Source organism: Osmerus mordax, chromosome 6 (assembly GCF_038355195.1).
Source record: "Osmerus mordax isolate fOsmMor3 chromosome 6, fOsmMor3.pri, whole genome shotgun sequence".
NCBI lineage: Eukaryota > Metazoa > Chordata > Actinopteri > Osmeriformes > Osmeridae > Osmerus > Osmerus mordax.
Genome location: NC_090055.1, coordinates 18109471 through 18131326, shown reverse-complemented (window position 1 = coordinate 18131326; position 21856 = coordinate 18109471). Strand labels below are relative to the sequence as shown.

The following is a 21856-nucleotide window of genomic DNA, read 5'->3' as shown; positions in this document are numbered from 1 at the left end:
CACACCCTTTAAAAGGTGTGAAAGGAGGGACGCAAGGACTCCTGTCAGGTAACATACACCGTCATCACCCAGAAACTGAAAGAGTTTGTAATTGTTACGTTCAGCTGTAATTATCTAGCTGTCCCACAAATGAGACATGTGAAATGACGGACAGCTATCAATCACCCCCCCCCCCCCCCCCCCAACCAGTTCTCTCTCCCTTTGTGTCTGTGCTTCATCTCCTTCCCATCCCTGTCTCCCTACCCTCCCAGGGCGACTGGTGGTCCCATGGTGTATAACGGGCAGCTGCAGGGCGTTGTGTCCTGGGGGCATGGCTGTGCTCTGAAGAAGAAGCCTGGAGTCTACACCAAAGTGTGCAACTACGTCTCCTGGATCAAGAACACAATGGCACAAAATCACAGTCAAATAGGGTTTATGCACCATGGAAAGACTCCAGAAACAATTGAAAAAGCCTTGAAGATAAGGCCCATCTCAAACTTCATCTAAGACCTTTCTGACGGAAGAGAAGAGTGCAGAATTCCCAACTTGTCCAAGCAGGGTAGCCAGGCCACCGTCCTAAATACATCAACTACCACACCCTTCACAATGACATCATGGAGACCATCCCAAGACTCTGTTGAACCTGCGGGTTGGTGACTGCTATTTGGGTCACCAGGACCCGGGGAATGGGGATCGTTCAAAACTGTGGCTATGGGCTGTGGACCCGAACCAGTGGACAGTTAAAGGACAGAAAGGCTATCAGGGACAACTGAAACCTTGTGATGATTTTATAAATAAAAGCAAACAGCTTCTTGGGTCAGCCATGTTACTCAGGCATGGGTTGGGATTTACAAACACTGCATCCCAGTGACGCCTGAACCAGAGAGGGTTGTTGTGTTATGCTACTGTGACATGTGAAGTAAGCATATTCAATAAGACTGATGAGTTCTTAAACCTGTCTAAACATAAGGTCTCTAAAAAAGCTTGTTTTTAACGTTATAGCTTTATTTTCAATTCAGGTATTTTGAACGATTATATTTATATGTATACTCAATTATATTCTTGATGATGTCTGATTTGTCAACTAAAACACGTCATTAAGAATTCGTTCGCTCGCTCTGGATAAGAGCGTCTGCTAAAAATGACTAAATGTTATGGTCGGTAATGTTTGTTGTTGCGCGTATGCTGTTATTCCTCGCCACCAGAGGGCAGCAAACGACTTGACCATACACGATTACACTGATACTCAGCTCATCAAAAGATGCTGAGCGTGTCTGCTCGTAGCCAAATGTTTGCACGTGGATGAGTGACATCTATCTTAGCAGGATGAGTGATAGTTATTTGACCTCTAGCGTCACTAATCTGTTGGCCTAATCAAGCTCAGTGAACGTAAGCTATTGCTTGAAATCTCGTCTCTCATTGATGTTAAATATAAAAAATATGTAAAACGATTGAGTGTGATCAAGGAATCAAGGGATCGGTGACCTCTATTAAAGATGGCCGAATTTAAAGACGTGTGACAATTGAGATACAATTCAAAATTTTCTTCTATAATATTCAACTGAATGTTCTCTGTGATTATTGAATTGCCAAGGATACAGGCTACGAGGCTCCTACAACATACCCTTGACGCAACATGTGCTTATCCGACGTGTAATTGCTCTGACGATTTACTATGGGCTTCCCTGTAATTCTCAAGTGTCCTCAAGTTAATAAAGCAATGATCCTCACACAAGTTGCCAGACCAAAGAGGGAGTTGCAAAGAGGGGAACCCTCCAAAACTTCAGGAACGAGGGAACATTGGATGCATAGAAGGTAATTACACATACCAACACGGTTATTTACTCAACATTTAGTTAAATCATTCTCTCATTAGTCAGGTTAAATTCATAAATACTCATCAAACCGACGTCATAAAGAAAACCGAGCAAACTTGCTATCTTTTAAAGATTGATTAAATAAAAACATGGTTTGATGCAATGTTTTTCTGGCAGGATTTTTAAACTGCTCTAGCCTGATTTGTCAACCAAAGTTGACAAATGTTTCATGACTTAATTGAGAACAAGACTAGCCATTCTTTAGACAACTATCATCACTGTGATTGCTGGTAATAATATGTTTGGAACTGTATTATTATTAATATCAATATTGTATTATTGCTTGAATAATTGTGGAATTTGTAATTGAACGCATTGTTGTTGTTACTGTTGTCTTTAGTTTAGGCACATTATGCACTCCACATAATGCATTAGGTATTTTATGCATAGACACAGCTCCATTAAAGAATACATTCAAATTACAATTATAGTCACCCTCTTACAAAACTCTGACAGGCCATCAACAAGGTAATGATATACTCTTATACAGTTTTTTTCTTGTTTTCGTTATTGACAGACAAAGGACACAGAATGGAACTGAAACCACTGCTGAGAAGAGCGGGCTTGATTGTCCGTGCCTTCTTCACTTTCCTCTTCGCCCTCTGTGTCATCGGGGTGATGGTGTGGGCCTACGTACAGGGTTTCCAGCTGGTATCGTCCCAGTACGGCATCATCTCCTTCGGCTTCTACGGCCTCCTGCTGGGGCTCCATGTGCTGCTCCAGAGCCTGTTTGCCTACATGGAGCACCGGCGCATGAGAGCCCACAAGGCCGCCTGCACCTTCACCAAGACCGTCGGCCTCACCATCTCCGCCTACCAGGAGGACCCGGCCTACCTCCACGAGTGCCTCCACTCCATCCGGGGTCTCAATTACCCCCCGGAGTTGCTACGGGTCATAATGGTGGTGGACGGAAACTCAGAGGACGACCTGTACATGCTGGAGATGTTCCGGGAGGTGTTTGCCGACCAGAACCCTGGCTGCTATGTGTGGAAGAACAACTACCATACTTGGGACCCCACCAGAGAAGGGGATGTGGCCGGAGCGAATGGCCCAGGGGGAGATGCTGGTTATGGGATGAGAGTGGACCCTCAAAGGAGGGAGGTGGAGGTCCTGATCAACAGCAGGAGATGTGTGTGCATCATGCAGAAGTGGGGCGGGAAGAGGGAGGTCATGTACACAGCATTCAAGGCCCTGGGATCCTCGGTAGACTACATACAGGTGAGATTTTGCTTTCGGAGAATCCGTCCAAATCCATCTTTGCCTAAGATTGATAGTGTCAGAGCAAATAGAACAATGGAACATTTTAAACCAATTGAAACCACACGATAGAATCCAGACTTCTGTCTCTCTCTCTCTCATTGTTTCTCCTCCTCACCAGTGTCTCTCTCCCGCTCCCCCCAGGTGTGTGATTCCGACACCAAGCTGGATACTCTGGCCACGCTGGAGCTGTGCAAGGTGCTGGAGAGCGACCCCAGCTACGGTGCGGTGGGAGGAGACGTGATGATCCTGAACCTGAAGGAGTCCTACATCAGCTTCATGAGCAGCCTCAGGTACTGGATGGCCTTCAACATCGAGAGGTCCTGCCAATCCTTCTTCAACTGCGTCTCCTGCATCAGCGGGCCCCTGGGTAAGGAAGAATCTTTACACTTGACCGTACTGTAAGACGTTATCATGAAAAAGTAAAATATGATGACATGATGTTTGCATGTGAGCCTAATACTACATGCTAGCATAGTGTGCAGACTTAGACACTTTCAAAACATAAGGGATAAAAGTGCCTCGGGTCATAAAGAGATTGCCAATTATTCTTCATCCTATTTTTCCTGATTATTCCTGTTTGTTTACCTCAGGACTGTACAGGAATGACCTACTCCAGCAGTTTCTAGAGTCCTGGTACAATCAGATGTTTTTGGGAACTCACTGCACATTTGGGGATGACAGGCACCTCACCAACCGAATGCTCAGTATGGGCTACGCCACTAAGTGAGTACTGCGCTTGACAAGCTGCGCGTGATGTAACTTACCCTCATTGTTCACAGGCTGTTATTTTCATCATCTCTCTTTTAAATTGAACTCAGAGTCAATTTCCCTAAATCCACTTTGGCCAATTATACCCATTTGCGAGAAATTGCAGGGCTGAAAAACAGAAAGAAAGAGCATGTCACGCTGTGCTCGTTTACTATATTGATGCTCATTGATTATCTCTCCACGCCTCCTCCTGTCAGGTACACCGCACGCTCCAAGTGCTACACGGAGACGCCTGCTCAGTTCTTACGCTGGCTCAGCCAGCAGACGCGCTGGACCAAGTCCTTCTTTCGGGAATGGCTCTACAATGCCATGTGGTGGCACAAGCAACACCTCTGGATGACCTACGAATCCATCATCTCCGGCGTCTTCCCCTTCTTCGTCACGGCGACCATCATCCAGTTATTCTGGATGGGCACCTTGTGGGACATCCTCTGGGTCCTGTGCTGCATCAAGCTGATTGGCCTAGTGAAGGCAGCGTACGCCTGCCTGCTGCGAAAAGACCTGGTGATGGTGTTCATGTCCCTCTACTCCACCCTCTACATGAGCAGCCTGCTGCCTTCCAAGTACTTTGCCATCCTCACCATAAACAAGAGCAACTGGGGGACCTCCGGCAGACTCAAGATGGTGGGGAACTACGTCCCCCTGCTACCCCTGTTGGTGTGGGCGGCCATCTTGTTAAGTGGGCTGTCCTACACCATCTACAAGGAGACCCAGAAGGACTGGGACAGTGCAGCTAAGATCGAGGAAACCAAGTTTCTGATATTCGGATGTGCGGCCTACGTGTGTTACTGGCTCTTCATGGTCATCTTCTACTGGGTGTGGTTCAGCAAGGCCTGCCGGAAACGCTCCCAGCATCACAATGTCAGTGTGTAGGGGTTTTGTCATTTATTGGACACATGGCTTTTATGCAGCTGCTGTAGAATTCACCGAAAAATCTGTTCTTGATTGACAGCTACACCATCTGTGCATTAACAGTTTACAGTATAGTTGTACACTGTGCCATGTTGCTATGTGCTGCTGAACCAGGAGTTTTTACAGCTCTGTTAGCACAACTGAATGAAAATGAGCTTGAAGCCCACGTACTGTACTTCTCAGGAGATTTGAACAGTCTAGTGCAGAACAGTCTGCACTAGAACTCAGTTGAATGGAACAAAATTATTAAATTATGGTGTTTCCTCATGTAGATGTGTTTGGAGCCATTGATACTGTAGATTGTAATGACAAGGACTCTGACTCAGAGACTGCTCTTTGGACTTCAATATGAAGTCCAAAGAGCTGTCACAATCAGTGAAGCAAGCCATCGTTAGGCTGTAAAATCAAAACAAACCTATCAGATAGAGACAGAGATATTAAAAACATATGGTGTGGCCAAATCAACTGTTTGGTACATTCTTAAAAAGAAAGAACGCACTGGTGAGCTCAGCAACACCAAAAGACCCGGAAGACCACGGAAAACAACTGTGGTGGATGACAGAAGAATTCTTTCCCTGGTGAAGAAAAACCCCTTCACAACAGTTGGCCAGATCAAGAACACTCTCCAGGAGGTAGGCGTATCTGTGTCAAAGTCAACAATTAAGAGAAGACTTCACCAGAGTAAATACAGAGGGTTCACCACAAGATGTAAACCATTGGTGAGTCTCAAAAACAGGAAGACCAGATTAGAGTTTGCCAAAAAACATCTAAAAGAGCCTGTACAGTTCTGGAACAACATCCTATGGACAGATGAGACCAAGATCAACTTGTACCAGAATGATGGGAAGAGAAGAGTATGGAGAAGGGAAGGTCACTGCTCATGATCCAAAGCATACCACCTCATCAGTGAAGCATGGTGGAGGTAGTGTTATGGCGTGGGCATGTATGGCTGCCAATGGAACTGGTTCCCTTGTATTTATCGATGATGTGACTGCTGATGTTTCAAATCCATTGTGGTGGTATACAGAGCCAAAATGATGAAAATTGTGTCAATGTCCAAATATTTATCGACCTAACTGTATGTGTAGTAAAGCACCGTATGGAAACGTCATGATATTGAAAGAAATGCTGTGTTTTAACTTTTGCATCTAATCGCTGCATGTGGATAGAAAGTCCTTGTCTCTAAAAAACGCTCTTTACAAAACAAGCACTGGAAACCGAATGCTCTCTTCCACCTCCTTGAACCACTGAGACAAATGAAGTATTAACAGTGTCCCCTATGTGAGGGAACCTTTGCTCAGCAGGAGAGCTGGGTGGGATGTGTGAGATGAAGCATGGAGATAATGATAATGATGCCGTGGACCCTCAGATTAGTCTGGAAAGTCTGGAAATATGGACTGCTGTTTAATAATGTTTACAGTGCCAGCAGAAAGACAATCCAGACAACCAGAGGTAGAACTGTATTATTCAACATAGTGCATGTCACAGCCGACGATTCTTGGGGCATGTAAAGCATGGAGACACTTTTATATTTGTAACCCGGCTAGGGTTACAAACACGAGTCAAACACTATTCCCGAGGGACTAGCGGGACCGGCCTCGACAATTTCTGTCGAATTGAACGGATGTCCATGCACAGCGCTACTCGATAGTGGGTCGCAGGTCACCATTGTTTTTGAGGAATGGTATCAAAAATACTTACCACAAGTGCCTATCCAGCCACTAACCGGACTGTCTATCTGGGGATTAAGCGAGACCAATTACCCCTACAAAGGTTACATAGTCGTGGAGGTGACAATCACTGTTCCAAAGACGGTAGAACTAAAGTCTGTGGCTATTCTCGCATTGGTCTGCCCAGACGCACATGGCCCTAAACAAGTCCCTGTGATAATTGGAACCAATGCAAGCTTCTTTCAGCGTCTGATCATCCACGGTCATAAAACTGAGACACCATACACTGCCCACTCCCTGAGAATACAGACCTCATCCCCAACAGGCTGTTCAAAGGAGATGTTGAAAAGCAAAGACGCTGATGAGGTAGCTGGGGGGATAGCGTGGCAGGGGCCGGGAACCTTAAGTATTCCTCCAAGGAGTGAAAAGTATGCCTTTTGTAAAATGGAACTTGGGGACCAGTTGAGGAAGGAAATCCTCTTAATGGAAGAAGATACCCATAGTCAACTTCCAGCTGGGTTGTTTATCCCTGCCACAGTGTTGTCACCATCAGACATGGACATAGACAATTTCAAGGTGCTGATTTGCAATGAAACGGCTAAGAACATCACCATACCACTTTACAACATCACTGTCGTACTACACACATCCAGCCATCCTGACCAATGTTTAGAGGGCGTTTGTTAACAAACGCTCATATTTCCTTGGCTCTCTCCCCACCCAGCCTCCACCCCTGGCCCTGTGTTAGCTCAATCTATCAGGGAAGAATTATGGATATCTAAGCTCTCTGTCACTGAGGTTGAGACGGATTGTCAAGTTACATGTCTCAGGCGGAGAGCTGTCACGAAGCAGAACCATTCAACCAAGATGATTTGTCTGAACACTGAACAAAGCATGTGTTGTAGAAAAAACATCATACTGTTGTAATTATGAAGATGGATAATGATTATGGATTTAATGAAACTTGTAATCACTTTTAGTACATGCTATATTATTAGAAACCAGATGCAAATCTGTTGACTGATTATTGTTATCCCTAGACAATGGTAGAAGAAATAAAGCCCAAAATATCAAGATCTGGATAATTAGGGGCTGAGTGGGGGAGAAGAATATGTGTGTGCGTCCATAAAGAACCAAGAAGCCCAGCTATAACTTATGAGCCATGTTTGTGGCCTTACGCCCAGGAGCCTAGTGCAGCTGGGTGTTCAAGGTCAGAGAGGGCCTAAATTGGGAGATTTGTCTATGACGGAAAGTACCTGTAATTTGAATCCCCTAAGACAAGGGACCCACAGAGTAAGAATGCCTAATGTATATGTAACCAACAAATATTGTACCATATTACCATACAATGGGGAGGAGACTATAAAAGTGAAATGTCTGGAGAAAAATTCCAGTCTGATCCCTGGGTTCTTTCTCACGTTTGTTGGAATCTCTGTCACTCTGAATTCCAATAAACACTTTGTGTCAAACTTTGCTGAGTTCCAGTGATGAACCAAAATCAATTAATTCAAGAGGTCCTCAATATACCAGCCAAATCTGTCAGGCATATAAATAGACCAGCATTTTAAATGAGTGTTTACTCTATCCATTTTGTGTCAAAGCAACAAGAAATGTGTTAATTGTATAGCCAATGCCGGATGTTGTGCTAACTGTCAAAAGTTTAGAAAACTTGTTAAAAGTATAGAAAAAATTGTCATAGCGATTGTAAAATACTGTAAGGTCCGAGTAGATATGACACCTATGTTTTTAGTCTGGCACTTGGTGTTAAGTGCCAATGTTGTCAAATGTGCAGATAGTGTCTCTCTATCGGCTTTTTCATCGATGACCAATACCTCTGTTTAATATTATCGGCCAATAATATTGGCCGATATTAGGCATTTTCCAAACTATCGATATCGCCATTTGTAGATGTTCTTCTTCTTTCATTTTCAACTTATATGTGATATGTTCCATCACATGTATATCGTCTATAATTGACATGCATTGTGTGTAGCTTGTAGTGTCAGACTTAAGCCAGTTCTGAGTAAAGGTCTTCTTCCCAGCCACCAGAAGAACCCTGATCAAATAGTGGTCACCTACATGCACCGTGCCCTCCAAATGACCGAGGTACAGAACAAGACAGGATTTAGGAATCACATATCCCAAAACATCACAGAGACCTGAGTGAACATTACCCCAGAAGGGTTGTATTTTTGTACATTTCCAAAAAATGTGTGTGTGGTCATGAGTCCATGTGGTTGCATAATCTCCAACATGACTGTTGATGATTTATCTGTTTACTTTTGATTTTAGTTGTAATGAAGTCAGTGGCGGCTCCTGAATAAATTTTCAGGGGGGCAATTTTTCTGATAATGATTGAAGTGACCTATTCAATGGGTACATTAAGCAAGACAATATTAATTTGTTGCTAGATGATTAACTCTTGTGTCCACTAGATAGCAACACACAACAGTAAGATTTCCCCTCTAGCTACATAAGTTACATATGGAAAGCTATGTAAGAAATTAACATACAGGAGCCTTCATAAGCAAAAATGACATGGCTCTACAATTATTCATTACTTACAGTAATCCAATGTTGTGTGATATAAAATAGCTAAACAGTACACATTTCTTATATACATTTTATATATATTGCTTGACATATATGTCCAGCAACAACATAAAGACGGGGGCAGCATATAAGTCAATACCAGAAGCATTTATTGAAGTATTGGCTTAGAAAAGCTAAATAAGGTATGGTATATTTTTCAGAATGCAGGATCAGCTTTAACACCTTCTATTGCCACCTTTACAACATTTCAAAGGTTGTGCAGCCTAATAAAATCTTTAACAGCGTAAAGGGAAGTGCACACTTTAAACAATAAATAGTAACAGCATGGCAATAAGAAGTAGACAACTCGTTGAGAGAAGTGGATCTTTACAACTACATTTTCTGGAATGTAAGATATCACCAAAGTGCCACTTTATAAAAGCAAAGTAATGTTGTCCCAACTAAGTGAATGAACAAGTGAGGCTTGACCTACTGTGGTCTGTGCATCTTGGCTTTAAACATTGAAGACCAAACCAGAATGATAAAGTGCTGCTAAGTTTAACTAAATAATTCTGATATACACATTAATTACTTACTTCAAAAAGGCCTATTAGCAGACGCTGGCTAAAAGCGTCTGCTAAATGCATAAATGTAAATTCTGAAAAACTGTAATTGGGCTTCTGAGTGTGTGTACCGCCCTCTGGTGGTAGAAGTAGACAAGTACACCCGACTGTAACAGGTTAATAAACATTTACATTAAATTTATGCATTTAGCAGACGCAAAGCAAAGATCCAAAGCGACTTCCAAGAGAGAGCTTTACAAAAGAGCATAGGTCACTGATCATAACAACGAGATAGCCCCAAACATTGCGAGCAGCCAAAACATGAAGCAGACATTGTGGAAAACCAAATAAGTGCCAAGGGGAAGAACCATAAGAGCATGCAGTTAAACAAGTTACAATTGAACAACATGAAACTCCCCACAAGAGTACAAGAGTGTACCTGTAGAAAAAACAATCAACAGTAAAATATTTCACAGCGAGTACAAGAATTTGAAACCGTTACAACTAACCAACAAGAGCAACAAGTCTCTCAATACGAGTCATTGTGATCCTGGAGGAAACTAACATCAGGTCCAGCCAAGCATTCCTAAGTGCCGTTGTACTCCCGGAACAAGTGCGTCTTGAGCCTTTTCTTGAAGGTGGGGAGACAGTCAGTGTCCCTGATGGAGGTGGGGAGTTGATTCCACCATTGGGGGGCCAGACAGGAGAAGAGTTTGTGTTGGGAATGGGCGCTCTTGAGTGGTGGGACCACCAGACGGTTGTCAGAAGAAGACCGTAGGTGGCGGGGGGGTGTAAGGCTGGAGGAGAGACTTGATGTAGTCGGGTGCAGTCCCGTTCACCGCTCGGAAGGTCAGTACCAGAGTCTTGAATCTGATACGGGCCGTGATGGGAAGCCAGTGGAGGGAGATGAGGAGCGGGGTAACATGGGAGCGTCTGGGTAGATTGAAGACCAGATGGGCCGCCGCGTTCTGAATCCTCTGGAGAGGGCGGGTTCAGAATCAGAATCAGAATCAGAATGGGATTTATTCGCCATGAAAGTTTGCACAGACAAGGAATTTGCTTTGGCAGGAAGGTGCATACAATAAACATATACCTAGAATTTAAATATGTGGACTATCTATACTAAGGGTACATAAACTAGCAGTACTAAGTGGGATTAGAATATAATTAAATATACAATAAAATTAAATATACAATAAAATTAAATATAAGTTGCCGTAAATTACAATATAAAAATACAAAAATACAAATATTACAAAAAATGCAAATGTACAAGATACCATTTTGTAATGCAGTGCAAAAAGCAGTGTGTTTTAAGCAAGAAGTCATTAGAGTCAGTGTGGTCCCTTGGCCTTGTTGAAGAGGCCAACAGCGGAAGGGAAGAAACTGTTTTTGTGGCGTGAGGTATTGGTCCTGATGGACCGCAGCCTTCTGCCGGAGGGGAGTGACTGAAACAGGGAGTGTCCAGGGTGGGAGGAGTCGGCCACAATCTTCCTCGCTCGCCTCAGGGTCCTCGAGGTGTGCAGGTCCTCGAGGGTAGGCAGCTTGCAGCCAATCACCTTCTCAGCAGTGCGGATGATACGCTGCAGTCTGCTCTTGTCCTTGGCAGTGGCAGCAGCGTACCAGACGGTGATGGAGGAGGTGAGGATGGACTCAATGATGGCTGAGTAGAAGTGCACCATCATTGTCTTTGGCAGGTTGAACTTCTTCAGCTGCCGAAGGAAGTACATCCTCTGTTGTGCTTTCTTGATGAGGGAGCTGATGTTCAGTTCCCACTTGAGGTCCTGGGAGAGGATAGTGCCCAGGAAGCGGAAGGACTCCACAGTGTTGACTGGGGAGTCACACAGGGTGATGGGGGTGAGTGGGGCTGTGTTCCTCCTGAAGTCCACAACCATCTCCACTGTCTTAAGAGCATTGAGCTCTAACTTGTTCTGGCTGCACCAGGTCACCAGGTTGGCCGCTTCCCACCTATAATCAGACTCGTCTCCACCAGAGATGAGCCCAATAAGGGTGGTGTCGTCCGCAAACTTCAGGAGTTTGACGGACGGATGACTGGAGGTGCAACTGTTGGTGTACAGGGAGAAGAGCAGAGGAGAAAGGACGCAGCCCTGAGGTGATCCGGTGCTGATGGACCGGGAGTCAGAGACTTGTGTTCCCAGCTTAAAGCACTGCTTCCTGTCAGACAGGAAGTCTGTGATCCACATGCAGGTGGAATCAGGCACGTTCAGCTGGGAGAGCTTGTCCTGAAGCAGGGCGGGGATGATGGTATTGAAGGCAGAGCTGAAGTCCACAAACAGGATCCTGGCATAGGATGCTGGGGAGTCCAGGTGCTGTAGGGTGAAGTGGAGGGCCATGTTAACTGCATCGTCCACAGACCTGTTGGCTCTGTAGGCAAACTGCAGGGGGTCCAGTAGAGGGTCAGTGATGGATTTAAGGTGTGCCAGCACCAGGCGCTCGAAAGACTTCATTACCACAGAGGTCAGGGCGACGGGTCTGTAGTCATTATGTCCTGTTGGCCTTGGCTTTTTGGGCACATGGATGATGGTGGAGGACTTGAGACAGGCTGGCACATGGCATGTCTCAAGGGAGGTGTTAAAGATGTAGGTAAACACCGGAGACAGCTGGTCAGCGCAGTGCTTGAGGGTGGCTGGAGAGACAGAGTCCGGCCCAGCTGCTTTGCGGGGATTCTGCCTCTTGAAAAGTCTATTAACTTCACCCTCCTGAATGGAGAGAGACGTCACTGTAGAGGGGGGAGGTGGGAGGCCTCCTGGGTGGGAAGGGATAGTTCAGGACTGTCCAATTGTCTTTCAAATCTGCAGTAGAACTCATTCAGGTCGTTGGCCAGGCGGGAGTCGTTAGTGGAGTGGGGGGCTCTGGGCTTGTAGTTGGTAATCTGCCTGAGCCCTCTCCAGACAGAAGCAGAGTCGTTTGCAGAGAATTGGTGTTTTAGTCTCTCTGAGTACAGTCGTTTAGCCTCCCTCACCGCCTTGCTAAACCTGTTCTTCGACTCCTTGAAACTGTCTTTGTCCCCACTCCTAAACGCGGCCTCTTTCTCTGACCTCAACCTTCTGAGTTTAGCTGTAAACCAGGGTTTGTCGTTGTTGTAGCTTACCCTGGTGCGTGTTGGTATACAGCAGTCCTCACAGAAGCTGATGTATGATGTCACAGCCTCTGTGAGCTCATCCAGACTATTGGTAGCAGTCGTGAACATGTCCCTGTCAGTGCAGTCCAAGCACGCCCGCAGATCCTCCATAGCTTCACTGGTCCACTGTTTTGATGTCCTTACAGCAGGCTTACAGCGCTTTAGCTTCTGCCTGTATGCAGGAGTCAGGTGGACCATGGCGTGGTCAGAGTGACCCAGTGCTGCTCGGGGGACCGCATGGTATGCTTTGCTGATTGTAGAGTAGCAGTGATCCAAGGTGTTTCCTTCTCTGGTAGGGCATTTGATGAATTGTCTATATTTTGGGAGTTCTTGAGTGAGATTGCCTTTGTTAAAGTCGCCTAGCACAATAACCAAGGAATCCGGATTTTCATGCTCCACACTCAGTATCTGGCTGGCGAGCACACGTTGAGCCTCGTTGACGCTAGCCTGCGGAGGCATGTAGAGGCCAACCAGAATGAATGATGCAAACTCTCGTGGCGAGTAAAAAGATCTACAGTTAATAAAAAATGATTCCAGATCAGGAGAACAGTGCTGCAGAATCACTGTCACATCTTCACACCAGCCACTGTTAATGTAAAAACAAATACCACCGCCTTTCGTTTTGCCAGAGAGCACAGGGTCACGATCCGCTCTCAGCAGTTTGAAACCTGCTAGCTGTAGCGCAGAGTCTGGGATCAGTTCACTCAGCCATGTCTCCGTAAAGCACAAAAAGGAAGATGAATGAAAGTCTCTGTTTTTCCACACCAGTAGCTGAAGTTCATCCAGTTTGTTGCTCAGTGAACGCACGTTGGAGAGAAATATCCCCGGTAACGCTGTGCGTGCCCCACGCCGACGGAGTCGCACCAGAGCACCGGCTCGTTTGCCTCTCCTACGGCGCTTCGCTGCTAGGACAAAGCCGAGGGCGGCTTTGACTATAATTCCCACTAATTCTGCCGCTGGAAGCAGAAAAGTGGGAAATAAATCCACAGGAGTTGTAGTCCTGATGTTTAGAAGTACTTCTCTAGTTAGAGAACCCCGGAAATCTTGGCAGAACACTGAATTAACAGACAAAACAAGACAAAAAAGAGCGCACCTAACGACCGAGGCAGCCATCATCGGCGCCATCTTACATATTGCGCATGCTGGGAGGCCTGCGAGCAGCGAGTTGCAGTAGTCCAACTTTGAGAGGACAAGCGCTTGGACTAGCAGCTGGGTGGAATACTCAGATAGGTATCTCCTGATCTTCCGGATGTTGTAGAAGGTGAATCTGTGGAGGGAGACCGCAGCAATGTGGGCTGTGAGGGAGAGCTTGTCATCCATGGTCACCCCGAGGTTCCTGGCAGAGGATGAAGGGGTCACCGTCGCCGATCCCAGGGTGATTGAGAGATCGTGGGAGATGGAGGGTTTGGCCGGGATGATGAGGAGTTCTGTTTTGGCGAGGTTCAGCTGGAGGTGGTGCTCGGTCATCCAGGCGGAGATGTCTGTGAGGCAGGCCTCGATCCTAGCTGAGATCCCAGGATCAGTCGGGGGGATCGACAGGTACAGCTGCGTGTCGTCAGAATAGCAGTGGTAGGAGAAGCCATGGGAGGTGATGATTGGTCCAAGCGAGGTGGTGTAGAGGGAGAAGAGGAGGGGTCCAAGGACGGATCCCTGTGGGACACCAGTGGAGAGCTGGCGGGGGCCTGACACTTTGCCTCCCCAGGAGACCTGGTAGGATCTTCCCGACAGGTAGGATGAGATCCACTGAAGTGCAGTGCCAGTGATGCCCATCTCAGAAAGTCTGGCCAGCAGGATTTGATGGTTAACCGTATCAAACGCTGCAGAAAGGTCCAGCAGAATGATGACGGATGACCTCAAAGCCGCTCTGGCAGACTGCAGGGCAGTGGTGACTGACAGGAGGGCAGTTTCTGTGGAGTGGCCAGTCTTGAAGCCCGATTGGTTGGGGTCAAGCAGGTTGTTCTGAGAGAGTAAGTTTGACAGTTGGTTGGATAAACCCACTGGTTTGATTTAATAGGGTAAAGGCAGGACATACATCTGTCTTGAAACTTGATCTTCCTGAGCTTGTTGTCCATCTCTCCAGTATCTCTGAGCAGACTTCCAGTACAGAATTCTGGACACACAGTGAGAGACGAGTTGGTGTACAGCTCAAATGATGAGCAGTGCCATCTGTACTGAACATTATTGCCAAGGATGTATTGTGTGTGTGTGTGTGTGGGGGGGGGGGGGGGAACTATGCACACACCAATCTCTATTCTGCATATTACATGAATAATATGAATAGTGGCTGACTAGTGAAATTGTGTAAAAACAGGCTCAGGTCAGACGTGACCTTGAGTTTGAGAGAGTAACAGATGGATAACAAGGAGTGAGTGCATGCCTGTATGTACTCAGGGGAAGAACCAATAGGAAGGTGGAGTCCGTCTCATGTTGAATTGAATAAACCCCAATACGGGGATACATTTACATTTAGTCATTTAGCAGACGCTCTTATCCAGAGCAACTTACAGTTAGTACAGGGACATTCCCCCGAGGCAAGTAGGGTGAAACCTTGCCCAAGGACACAACGTCATCCTGCACGGCCAGGAATCGAACCTGCAACCTTCTGATTACTATACGGAAAATAAGTGGTCAATCTTAAGCGAGGTCATAATTAGCCGGAGAAAATCCAGTTACCGCAATCTGGACTCAATCTTTGAACCACCAACACTGGACGCATATTTAAATCAAAAGGAAGCCAAGGGAGAAGAGCTGAGTGTTATCCAGGGGCCTCCTACACAGTGGATAAAGAAGATCCACGTAACATTACACGGTTTGGACAAGAACATACTGGCCAGGCAGAAGGAGGACTACAAGTCCGCCACCAGAGAAGTTCCTAAAGAGAGAGGATATCATAGAAGTTCTGAGAGAATCACCAGAGAAACGCACAAAGGCCCAGGGAAAATTAGTAGAGGAGCTGTAGAGAACAACAATCAACTGGATCAGAGCAGAGTTTATAATAAACTCTGAAGACATCATTGACTTGACTGCACTCAGAGTACCCACAAACAGAACAGCAATATCCAGGGGATAACCATGACAAACAAACCAGCCTCCATGAAGGCACTGAAGGATGTGGTGTGGAGGAGGCTGGAAGCAACTAATACCGACAAAGAGATGGAGGAAAAGCACAAGACATTTGAAGAGATCTATTTGGATTGGGAAAATACAGGACTGATTCCAAATAATGACAAAGCGGAAGTGACACAGGAACACAGGAAGAAGGTTGCAGATTTTGAGAAACAAGAAATGATTACAAAGAAAACAGATTGGGATATGGAGCATATGGCATATGACAAGGCCAAAATGAGAAATACAAGAGTAACAGAATTACTAATGATGCTGATGATGTCAGCCACCCCTCAGGCAACAACAAAAACAACCAACATTGAACAACCTTCCAAGCCAACAGCAACAAAAGGAGTTGAGAAGAAAGAGAGGCTGTACCCAGATATTACCGAAGCCACAGCTCCTCCAGTTCCCCCATTTTATTCCCCGATGAATCCATTCACGCTCCACTCAATTTTTTTTAATTACTTTTTGTTAAAAGCTTGGCTAAAATTGTATGTGTGTGGTGAAGGTGACCTGAGGGTGTTTTTACAGGTCTGCCACCCAGTGCATGGGCGTCGAATGACCACTATGCGGAGTGATGGAGGGTTTTCCCTGTAACATCATTAGGGGTTTTCCCGCTGTGTCCAGTGTATCCACACCACTTGGCTATAACACTGCATAGTCTCATTAAGTCATTATCTGCAATTTAATTGAATAACTTTGATTTCACTGGGATATTTTAGATTTGTGTATGTTGTCACACCCTTTAAAAGGTGTGAAAGGAGGGACGCAAGGACTCCTGTCAGGTAACATACACCGTCATCACCCAGAAACTGAAAGAGTTTGTAATTGTTACGTTCAGCTGTATTTATCTAGCTGTCCCACAAATGAGACATGTGAAATGACGGACAGCTATCAATCACCCCCCCCCCCCCCCCCAACCAGTTCTCTCTCCCTTTGTGTCTGTGCTTCATCTCCTTCCCATCCCTGTCTCCCTACCCTCCCAGGGCGACTCTGGTGGTCCCATGGTGTATAACGGGCAGCTGCAGGGCGTTGTGTCCTGGGGGCATGGCTGTGCTCTGAAGAAGAAGCCTGGAGTCTACACCAAAGTGTGCAACTACGTCTCCTGGATCAAGAACACAATGGCACAAAATCACAGTCAAATAGGGTTTATGCACCATGGAAAGACTCCAGAAACAATTGAAAAAGCCTTGAAGATAAGGCCCATCTCAAACTTCATCTAAGACCTTTCTGACGGAAGAGAAGAGTGCAGAATTCCCAACTTGTCCAAGCAGGGTAGCCAGGCCACCGTCCTAAATACATCAACTACCACACCCTTCACAATGACATCATGGAGACCATCCCAAGACTCTGTTGAACCTGCGGGTTGGTGACTGCTATTTGGGTCACCAGGACCCGGGGAATGGGGATCGTTCAAAACTGTGGCTATGGGCTGTAGACCCGAACCAGTGGACAGTTAAAGGACAGAAAGGCTATCAGGGGCAACTGAAACCTTGTGATGATTTTATAAATAAAAGCAAACAGCTTCTTGGGTCAGCCATGTTACTCAGGCATGGGTTGGGTTTACAAACACTGCATCCCAGTGACGCCTGAACCAGAGAGGGTTGTTGTGTTATGCTACTGTGACATGTGAAGTAAGCATATTCAATGAGACTGATGAGTTCTTAAACCTGTCTAAACATAAGGTCTCTAAAAAAGCTTGTTTTTAACGTTATAGCTTTATTTTCAAGTCAGGTATTTTGAACGATTATATTTATATGTATACTCAATTATATTCTTGATGATGTCTGATTTGTCAACTAAAACACGTCATTAAGAATTCGTTCGCTCGCTCTGGATAAGAGCGTCTGCTAAAAATGACTAAATGTTATGGTCGGTAATGTTTGTTGTTGCGCGTATGCTGTTATTCCTCGCCACCAGAGGGCAGCAAACGACTTGACCATCCACGATTACACTGATACTCAGCTCATCAAAAGATGCTGAGCGTGTCTGCTCGTAGCCAAATGTTTGCACGTGGATGAGTGACATCTATCTTAGCAGGATGAGTGATAGTTATTTGACCTCTAGCGTCACTAATCTGTTGGCCTAATCAAGCTGAGTGAACGTAAGCTATTGCTTGAAATCTCGTCTCTCATTGATGTTAAATATAAAAAATATGTAAAACGATTGAGTGTGATCAAGGGATCGGTGACCTCTATTAAAGATGGCCGAATTTAAAGACGTGTGACAATTGAGATACAATTCAAAATTTTCTTCTATAATATTCAACTGAATGTTCTCTGTGATTATTGAATTGCCAAGGATACAGGCTACGAGGCTCCTACAACATACCCTTGACGCAACATGTGCTTATCCGACGTGTAATTGCTCTGACGATTTACTATGGGCTTCACTGTAATTCTCAAGTGTCCTCAAGTTTATAAAGCAATGATCCTCACACAAGTTGCCAGACCAAAGAGGGAGTTGCAAAGAGGGGAACCCTCCAAAACTTCAGGAACGAGGGAACATTGGATGCATAGAAGGTAATTACACATACCAACACGGTTATTTACTCAACATTTAGTTAAATCATTCTCTCATTAGTCAGGATAAATTCACAAATACTCATCAAGCCGACGTCATAAAGAAAACCGAGCAAACTTGCTATCTTTTAAAGATTGATTAAATAAAAACATGGTTTGATGCAATGTTTTTCTGGCAGGATTTTTAAACTGCTCTAGCCTGATTTGTCAACCAAAGTTGACAAATGTTTCATGACTTAATTGAGAACAAGACTAGCCATTCTTTAGACAACTATCATCACTGTGATTGCTGGTAATAATATGTTTGGAACTGTATTATTATTAATATCAATATTGTATTATAAGGTTATTATTACAGGTTTTCAAAAGCTTGAATAATTGTGGAATTTGTAATTGAACGCATTGTTATTGTTACTGTTGTCTTTAGTTTAGGCACATTATGCACTCCACATAATGCATTAGGTATTTTATGCATAGACACAGCTCCATTAAAGAATACATTCAAATTACAATTATAGTCACCCTCTTACAAAACTCTGACAGGCCATCAACAAGGTAATGATATACTCTTATACAGTTTTTTTTCTTGTTTTCGTTATTGACAGACAAAGGACACAGAATGGAACTGAAACCACTGCTGAGAAGAGCGGGCTTGATTGTCCGTGCCTTCTTCACTTTCCTCTTCGCCCTCTGTGTCCTCGGGGTGATGGTGTGGGCCTACGTACAGGGTTTCCAGCTGGTGTCGTCCCAGTACGGCATCATCTCCTTCGGCTTCTACGGCCTCCTGCTGGGGCTCCATGTGCTGCTCCAGAGCCTGTTTGCCTACATGGAGCACCGGCGCATGAGAGCCCACAAGGCCGCCTGCACCTTCACCAAGACCGTCGGCCTCACCATCTCCGCCTACCAGGAGGACCCGGCCTACCTCCGCGAGTGCCTCCACTCCATCCGGGGTCTCAATTACCCCCCGGAGCTGCTACGGGTCATAATGGTGGTGGACGGAAACTCAGAGGACGACCTGTACATGCTGGAGATGTTCCGGGAGGTGTTTGCCGACCAGAACCCTGGCTGCTATGTGTGGAAGAACAACTACCATACTTGGGACCCCACCAGAGAAGGGGATGTGGCCGGAGCGAATGGCCCAGGGGGAGATGCTGGTTATGGGATGAGAGTGGACCCTCAAAGGAGGGAGGTGGAGGTCCTGATCAACAGCAGGAGATGTGTGTGCATCATGCAGAAGTGGGGCGGGAAGAGGGAGGTCATGTACACAGCATTCAAGGCCCTGGGATCCTCGGTAGACTACATACAGGTGAGATTTTGCTTTCGGAGAATCCGTCCAAATCCATCTTTGCCTAAGATTGATAGTGTCAGAGCAAATAGAACAATGGAACATTTTAAACCAATTGAAACCACACGATAGAATCCAGACTTCTGTCTCTCTCTCTCATTGTTTCTCCTCCTCACCAGTGTCTCTCTCCCGCTCCCCCCAGGTGTGTGATTCCGACACCAAGCTGGATACTCTGGCCACGCTGGAGCTGTGCAAGGTGCTGGAGAGCGACCCCAGCTACGGTGCGGTGGGAGGAGACGTGATGATCCTGAACCTGAAGGAGTCCTACATCAGCTTCATGAGCAGCCTCAGGTACTGGATGGCCTTCAACATCGAGAGGTCCTGCCAATCCTTCTTCAACTGCGTCTCCTGCATCAGCGGGCCCCTGGGTAAGGAAGAATCTTTACACTTGACCGTACTGTAAGACGTTATCATGAAAAAGTAAAATATGATGACATGATGTTTGCATGAGAGCCTAATACTACATGCTAGCATAGTGTGCAGACTTAGACACTTTCAAAACATAAGGGATAAAAGTGCCTCGGGTCATAAAGAGATTGCCAATTATTCTTCATCCTATTTTTCCTGATTATTCCTGTTTGTTTACCTCAGGACTGTACAGGAATGACCTACTCCAGCAGTTTCTAGAGTCCTGGTACAATCAGATGTTCTTGGGAACTCACTGCACATTCGGGGATGACAGGCACCTCACCAACCGAATGCTCAGTATGGGCTACGCCACTAAGTGAGTACTGCGCTTGACAAGCTGCGCGTGATGTAACTTACCCTCATTGTTCACAGGCTGTTATTTTCATCATCTCTCTTTTAAATTGAACTCAGAGTCAATTTCCCTAAATCCACTTTGGCCAATTATACCCATTTGCGAGAAATTGCAGGGCTGAAAAACAGAAAGAAAGAGCATGTCACGCTGTGCTCGTTTACTATATTGATGCTCATTGATTATCTCTCCACGCCTCCTCCTGTCAGGTACACCGCACGCTCCAAGTGCTACACGGAGACGCCTGCTCAGTTCTTACGCTGGCTCAGCCAGCAGACGCGCTGGACCAAGTCCTTCTTTCGGGAATGGCTCTACAATGCCATGTGGTGGCACAAGCAACACCTCTGGATGACCTACGAATCCATCATCTCCGGCGTCTTCCCCTTCTTCGTCACGGCGACCATCATCCAGTTATTCTGGATGGGCACCTTGTGGGACATCCTCTGGGTCCTGTGCTGCATCAAGCTGATTGGCCTAGTGAAGGCAGCGTACGCCTGCCTGCTGCGAAAAGACCTGGTGATGGTGTTCATGTCCCTCTACTCCACCCTCTACATGAGCAGCCTGCTGCCTTCCAAGTACTTTGCCATCCTCACCATAAACAAGAGCAACTGGGGGACCTCCGGCAGACTCAAGATGGTGGGGAACTACGTCTCCCTGCTACCCCTGTTGGTGTGGGCGGCCATCTTGTTAAGTGGGCTGTCCTACACCATCTACAAGGAGACCCAGAAGGACTGGGACAGTGCAGCTAAGATCGAGGAAACCAAGTTTCTGATATTCGGATGTGCGGCCTACGTGTGTTACTGGCTCTTCATGGTCATCTTCTACTGGGTGTGGTTCAGCAAGGCCTGCCGGAAACGCTCCCAGCATCACAATGTCAGTGTGTAGGGGTTTTGTCATTTATTGGACACATGGCTTTTATGCAGCTGCTGTAGAATTCACCGAAAAATCTGTTCTTGATTGACAGCTACACCATCTGTGCATTAACAGTTTACAGTGTAGTTGTACACTGTGCCATGTTGCTATGTGCTGCTGAACCAGGAGTTTTTACAGCTCTGTTAGCACAACTGAATGAAAATGAGCTTGAAGCCCACGTACTGTACTTCTCAGGAGATTTGAACAGTCTAGTGCAGAACAGTCCCACAGAGTAAGAATGCCTAATGTATATGTAACCAACAAATATTGTACCATATTACCATACAATGGGGAGGAGACTATAAAAGTGAAATGTCTGGAGAAAAATTCCAGTCTGATCCCTGGGTTCTTTCTCACGTTTGTTGGAATCTCTGTCACTCTGAATTCCAATAAACACTTTGTGTCAAACTTTGCTGAGTTCCAGTGATGAACCAAAATCAATTAATTCAAGAGGTCCTCAATATACCAGCCAAATCTGTCAGGCATATAAATAGACCAGCATTTTAAAT

At 45.7% G+C, this 21856-nt stretch overlaps 2 protein-coding genes across 2 annotated transcripts; both read left to right on the top strand.

Moving 5' to 3' along the window:
* The first annotated feature begins 938 nt into the window (after nucleotides 1-938).
* LOC136944479 (hyaluronan synthase 1-like) lies at nucleotides 939-4757 on the top strand. The gene is made up of 5 exons (XM_067238262.1): nucleotides 939-977; nucleotides 2385-3074; nucleotides 3258-3483; nucleotides 3707-3839; nucleotides 4082-4757. Exons 2-5 carry the CDS (start codon nucleotides 2388-2390, stop codon nucleotides 4755-4757), a joined length of 1722 nt encoding a protein of 573 aa, XP_067094363.1. The 5' UTR covers nucleotides 939-977; nucleotides 2385-2387.
* A 12728-nt stretch (nucleotides 4758-17485) lies between these two features.
* On the top strand, nucleotides 17486-21320 carry LOC136944483 (hyaluronan synthase 1-like). The gene is made up of 5 exons (XM_067238271.1): nucleotides 17486-17524; nucleotides 18950-19639; nucleotides 19821-20046; nucleotides 20270-20402; nucleotides 20645-21320. Exons 2-5 carry the CDS (start codon nucleotides 18953-18955, stop codon nucleotides 21318-21320), a joined length of 1722 nt encoding a protein of 573 aa, XP_067094372.1. The 5' UTR covers nucleotides 17486-17524; nucleotides 18950-18952.
* Nucleotides 21321-21856: the final 536 nt, after the last annotated feature.